The sequence below is a fragment of the Elephantulus edwardii genome, unplaced genomic scaffold (assembly GCF_000299155.1).
Source record: "Elephantulus edwardii isolate Elephantulus edwardi_28Jun2011 unplaced genomic scaffold, EleEdw1.0 scaffold00040, whole genome shotgun sequence".
Taxonomy (NCBI): Eukaryota; Metazoa; Chordata; class Mammalia; order Macroscelidea; family Macroscelididae; genus Elephantulus; species Elephantulus edwardii.
Window position 1 is genome coordinate 1,808,916 of NW_006399790.1, and position 6,384 is coordinate 1,815,299.

The 6,384-nt window shown below is 40.4% G+C and overlaps 1 protein-coding gene across 1 annotated transcript in view; it reads left to right on the forward strand.

The window, feature by feature from the left end:
* The window catches only part of LOC102851791 (transcription factor SPT20 homolog), a 10,669-nt gene extending 5,817 nt beyond the window's left edge, over window positions 1–4,852 (forward strand). Inside the window, exons 3-4 of the mRNA XM_006885079.1 lie at window positions 7–2,037; window positions 4,788–4,852. Coding sequence (XP_006885141.1) covers window positions 7–2,037; window positions 4,788–4,852 — 2,096 coding nt within the window. The remainder of the gene's footprint in view (window positions 1–6; window positions 2,038–4,787) is intronic.
* Window positions 4,853–6,384: the final 1,532 nt, after the last annotated feature.

The window sequence follows — 6,384 nt, forward strand, 5'->3', positions numbered from 1 at the left end:
CTATTTTTTATTCTGGATGTGTCATTGCAGAAATTCGTGACTATAGGCAGTGCAGTAACATGCACTATTCTAACTGTCAAAGTAGACATATTCTCTTACGACCAACAATGCAGACTTTAGTCCATGATGTGCATTCCTTAACAAACGATGGCCATGAATGGACCCAGGAGGACAAACTTGAGCTGGAGAGCCAGCTGCTCTTGGCCACAGCTGAGCCCCTGTGTCTTGAACCATCTGTAGCCGTAGCCTGCACTGAAAATAGACTGCTTTATAACAAGCAGAAGATGAACACTCACTCAATGAAGCAGTGTTTCCGGAGGTACTCTATAACCTCTCAGACCCAGCAGACCAAGTTGCTTGACTCTCCACCACCATCTCAGTTCAGGTCATTCCCTTCTTGCTCCAAAATTAAAAATAGAAAAGTCAGCCAGCCATTTGACCTCAAAATTTCCAAAGTTGGCAGTTGTGTGGATGCATGGAAACAACATTCTCCTGACCTGGCAGTGCCTTCGCAAGTGGACTTGGACAAATATGCCAAAGAACCAAAGTTTCCCAAGCCTACTGACTCAAAATCACCTGACAGGGCACACTGTGGGGCAGATGCCAGTGACTCCATTGACAGTGATGCTGGTACTCAGGGTCAAAAAGTGAAACTGCATGTCATGCAGTCCCTTGATGACCCTCTTGTCTCTGGGATGATACCACCCTATGAAGCTGAGGAAAATGTTAATACGATGTCCCCATTTCAATTCTCTGTAGATCATTACTTAGGTTGGTTCCTGAATGAACCACAGACTACTGCGGAGAATGTGGTCAATCAGAACCAGGACAAGGGTCAGAAGGAAGCCAAACGTCCAGCCAAGATGTCACTGAGCTTGAATGACACAGCCAATGTGAGTCAACCATCAAAGAAGGACCTAGAATCACCTCCAAGAGTGTCATCCCAGTCTTCAGCAGTGAGGAAGGAGGTGACACTGCCACCTTCACCCATCAGGCTTTTCTCAAGCCCAGGCACTACTTCCTCAGTGAAGTCTTCTCCTGCACAGCAGGCAAGGGCCACTCTGCAATCTCCAAGACCTTCTGCCTCTGAGCCACCAGTTCCTTCTCAGAAATCATCTGTGGACCTCATTGGTGTTCCCGTGCTTTCTCCAACAGTTCTGTCAGCTGCCAAATCACTGCCAAAATCTAAGACCACGCCAGCCATGGAAAGTTCTGTCAGACAAAAGTCCAGCAAGTCGGTGGGGTCTGGTCTTAGAGCCTGGACTTCCAAGAGTGGTGAGCAATACATGCTGGGCTGTAGCCCTACTGCCAGTACCCCTGCAAAAACCACCCCAGTCAATAGCAGTGAACCTTCAGGAATTACACTTCCAACTCCAGTGTCTGGTGCAGTGCCAGTGTCTAGTGCAGTGCCAGTGTCTAGTGCAGTGCCAGTGCCTGTTGTAGTGCCAGTATCTGGTGCAGTGACAGTATCTGGTGCAGCACCATTGTCTGTTGCAGCGCCAGTGCCTGGTACAGTGCGAGTGCCTGGTGCAGTGAGAATGCCTGGTACAGTGACAGTGTCTGGTGCAGTGACAGTGCCTGATGCAGTGCAGGTAGTTTCTCAAGCAGGTGTTCCAATTATTTTTAAAAAGGCTCCCAGCACAGATCCTGCCACTGTGTTACAGCTTCCACCCGGTCAGCTCTTCCTCGTCTCTGAGCAGCAGTCCTCTCAGGTCACTCCACAACCCTCTCAGCCTCCCACAACTCGACCTCAACAGACAGGAGGACAGGACTCTGCACAGGGATCAAGGGTTGTGGCACAGGCCTTACCTGTAAAGCCAGCCATTGCCATTAACCTTTCAGAAGCACAGCATGGTGGTGTATCATCCCAGAGAGCTGAACAAAGCCTTCCTCAGCAGACAACCCACAACCTTACTTCAGTTCTACAGCAGGAGCTACAGTTGAAAATCACACAGCGTCCAATGTCTTTGTGTGATGCAGCCACCCAGACAACTCCATCCCAACGTCACAAGCCTTCTGCCACCAACCCTTCGAAAGGTAAAATGAAGACAGAGCCACCACTCCAAAATGATTAGTCTTAAGCTGTTTTCCCCTCTTGCTTAAAAACACAAGAGCTCTAATTTGTCGATGGCGATTTTTGGGTGTGTTTTTTTTTATTCTGATGACACTTGTATCCTGGAAATAAGATTTCAGAGTGCTTTGTAAGGATTCCATTGTGTCTTTCTCTCTGACCAGTGTGAGGGGGATTGTACATTGCCCTGAATTCTCTTTGTAAGTGAGATGCACCGCTAACATCCAAGCATTCTGAAGTCTTGTTTATCCTTCTGAGTTTTGTTTTTAGTTTGTTTTACATTTTGTTTTGTTTGGGACTTGGGGCAAGCTATTTATTAGAGTTTGGCAACAGAGTTCTTGTTTGAAGCCTCTAAAGACTACTTATAAAATTCAAACAATAAACTTCATTTTAAACACTTTTTTAAAAGAAAACCATAAAAAAAAAAACCCCACAAGAGCTCTTAATCAGTAAGTTTGACAGTTTTTACCTAATGTGTTTTGGTTTTTTTTCAGTGTTTTGAACGTGTCACAGTCCTAGATGTACACAGTTAATACTGAAGCATAACACTATGGTTTTTAAAGTAAAACCTACTGTGAAATATAGGGTCAGTTTGCCTAAGAATTTTTTAAGATGGTTCACTGTTTATAGCATGTATGGAAGTGACCTAAAATACTAGAAACAGCTTTTTGAAGGTCAAACATTGAGTTTTAATAGTATTTTTTTAAAAAAAGTCTGTATAGCAAGTTCTCCCAATGTGTCTTTTTAAAAATATAAATATTCAAGACATGATGCTGGTCAGACTTTGATTCAGATACATTAGAAACCTCCAGCTGGGTAGAAAGACTTGGTGGCCAGTATACTTGTTTAACAGGCCCTCCCCTTGAAAAGATACCAGATACATTCAGTACTCCCCACAAGCTCATCCTGTTCTTATCTGGCCTTGAAAAGGCCCTTCAGGGATATCTTGTCTTCTCTGTGTTTATAAAATTATCTGCATTTTAGGCCTCTAGCTTGTCTGCAAACAAACCCTCTAAACATTTTAATGTTTTCTTTATTTGTTTGCTTTCCAGTGTTGATGTTAGATTAAGTGCAACCCTTTTTTCTTTTTTTCTCTTTCCCTTTTCTCATTCACTGTCACTTGTTCAGGAGATCCTGCTTCCTCACCTGGTTTTTCTTCTTCCTTGTTTCAAAGGAACTCAAAGATCCCTAAACTTCACTGTTTCCATTATTTATTGCTCTAGTAAACTCTGGAGGACAACTGTTCTATATAAAAGATATTTGTTTAAGTCTCTGCTTTAATTTACTCCCAGAAAAGGACATTTTGTGTGGCATCATAGAAGTTAGGGAAAAGTCAGGTAATTGATGATAATTCTTGTTTGTTCTGGCTGTACTAATGTAACCAGATCGTGTTAAGGAAAGATTTTAACAAAGCAGACCTCAAGCATACATACCAGATTTGCCATGTGAGTGATATGTTAGAGGTAAATAATGCCAGAAATATCTCTCAAAAGAATGTAGTTTGATAGCAGGGATTTTTTTTTCATTTACTAGTTTAGTGCATAGTGTAATAAGTACAGTTTTTGCAAGTCTATCTTGAAAATGCACTTTTAAATCTTTTTCTGCAGAACAAATAATGCCTGGCACACTTATGTTGAGTGATGTGATGACATGTATCCTTGTGTGACAAACCCTCCCCTTTAAAAGAAGCCTTAACCTTCTGATCCTTACTTGTCATTAAAAGGCACTTGTGGGACGTCTTTATATTTATAAGATCATTTACAGTTTGGTTTGGGGGTTTTTGTAACTATAGCTTCACTGCAAATAAGGAAGTTCTTTCATATGTTTGCTTTTCTCATGTTGATTACTGTGTTAGATTCTGAAGTTAACCTACTCTTCCTCCCCACTTACCTTTGCTTGTTTGCTGTCACATGTTCAATAGTCCATGATCCCTTACTTCTTTTCTTTCTTCTTTCAGAGGCACTGAAAATATCCTTAAGTTTGTGTGTGCTTTCCCTCCTCCCTTTTTAATGGAGTAAAGTTCACATGTCATACAAGGAGCCATTTTTAAATGTACACTTGAGTGATGTTTTGTACACTCACCATGTTGTGCCATCACCCTGATCTAGTTCCAAAGCATTTTCATCACCACCAGAGGAAACCACCTGCCCGTCAGCAGGCACTTCCCATTCTTCTCTCCTTCTAACTCTTGGCAACCACAGAACTACTTTCTGGCTCTGTACAGTTGTTTTCACGGTTTGTCAATGTCATACTGTCTGTCAGACGTTTGTTCTTTTTTACAGCTGAACACTGTTGCACTGTATTATGTGTATGTGGAGCTCTGGTTGTATGGTCCAAGTTGAGTTGTGCTGCTAACCAAAGGATGCACATTTCTGGCCATTTTAACCCACCAGTGACTGAGGGAGAAAGATGGGCACGGTCCTCCCATTTCCATTTTCAACCCGGAAAACCCAGTGGAGGGTTGCTGGGAGTTGAAACTGACTGAACAGCAGCAAGTTTGAGGATATGTGTTACCATATTTTGATCCTATGTTTGTTACTGAAGGACATTTGGGTAGTTTTCACCTCTGGTGATTGTGAAATAGTATTGCTTTGAACATTCATGTACAAATATTGGCTTGACTGCCACCTATATTTTGGTCATGTACAACTCAGAAGGGCAGTCTATGTACAATAGTATTTTTCTAGTTCACTCAGCATTTGTTTTTGCTCTCAAGAAAAGGAAATTGACCTGGCACTAAAGAGATTAGTGGATATGGTGATGTGCTACCGGTCTTGTTAAAGGAAGATTTCAGTAACTTCACGCAAAAGTATCTATCACCTTTGCCAGCTGAGTGACACTGAGCTCTCTAGAATGTTACATATAATCTATCCTGAAAGCCTTGTGAATGGAGCCTGTGCTTAGCAAGAGGAACCAGCTAAAGACCTGGACTCAACATCTGTGTGTCTTCAGTGTACTTCCTCTCTGCCTTCTATCTGGTCCTTGCAAGTTCTACCTGCTGCAGTTGGACTTGAGTGATGTGACTTTTCCTGCTCAGGCAAGCAATTAAATTTAGCTTTGTTTGAGGATGGCATTTGGTGACATTTGTTATTTCCTTGTAACAGTCCATGTTAAGGGTTATAAGTTAACCCACCTGCCACAGTGATGAAGACTAGGGGTATCACCCTGGAAATAGAACCCAGGCTGTTGTTCAAACCTCATCTACTTTTACCTTACACAGTTTAGCTTAGATTTGCAACCTTACGATGTCTTGATAGAAAGATGACTAATACATAAATAGGGTTAGTGGCTTATAACTGTGCCATATCAGTGCACTCAACAAAGAGTAGATAGAACTAAGGTTCCTTAATTCCAACTGTAGTTTGAATTGCCTTGTAAGGTTTCTTATGCACAATTTCTAGAATTAGGATGTAAGTTTCTTATCAGGAAGTTGTTATCTTTCCTGCTATATTTTCTTTATTTTTTTTTCTTTAAGAAAAGGAGCAAGTCTTCTCATTATAAACACAGTTCCTGTCCTTACAGAAAATGTGGCAACCATAGAAATATAAAGTTACCCCATCACTTGTAATCTCACAGTTAAAACTCATTATTGTTGTTAAAGTGTTGGCATACTGTTCTTCCTGTGTGTTGAGTTAGTTGATTTTGAACTTTATAGTTTTGGCATCTCTCCATACTTAAAATATTTCTAAAGAGTTATAGCAAAAGCCTAACAAAATTGAAAATTTCTTTTAAATGTATTTTGTGTTTTGCCACTTAAAATTTATTTTCTTGGATTTTATGTGTTGTAAATTAATAAAAAATTCACCAAAGATATGTACACTTGTGGTTGGTATTCTTTTTGTGTTAAGTATATCTTTTATTATGCTCTGTTTAAAAGATTTTTTATAAATAGTTTTTATTTTATACTGGTTTACTTGCAAAGTTTATATATATTGTTTTTCACACTGGGTCTTTCCCATTTCCGTTACCCACCCCTCCCTCCATGTTTAAAAGATTTTTTTGTTGGATTAGCCTTGTTAGTTAATGGAATATTTATTGTAGTTGTTTATACTCCTTTTGCAGTTAACATCATACCAGATTTTAAAAGTGTTTGTTGCTGCAATGTGTTTTCGAGTCAGGATTGATCCATAGCTGATGCTCTGGGGTTTATAGATGCTATAAATCACATAGGAAGAGATTGCTTATTTTTCCTTCTGCAGAGCAGTTAGTAGATTTGAACTGTGTATCTTTGGGTTGACAGTACAAATCCTTACCCATTAGAGCTCACTTTTAAAAGAAAGTAACATCTTTTTTTTTCAAGTTTTAGACATTGT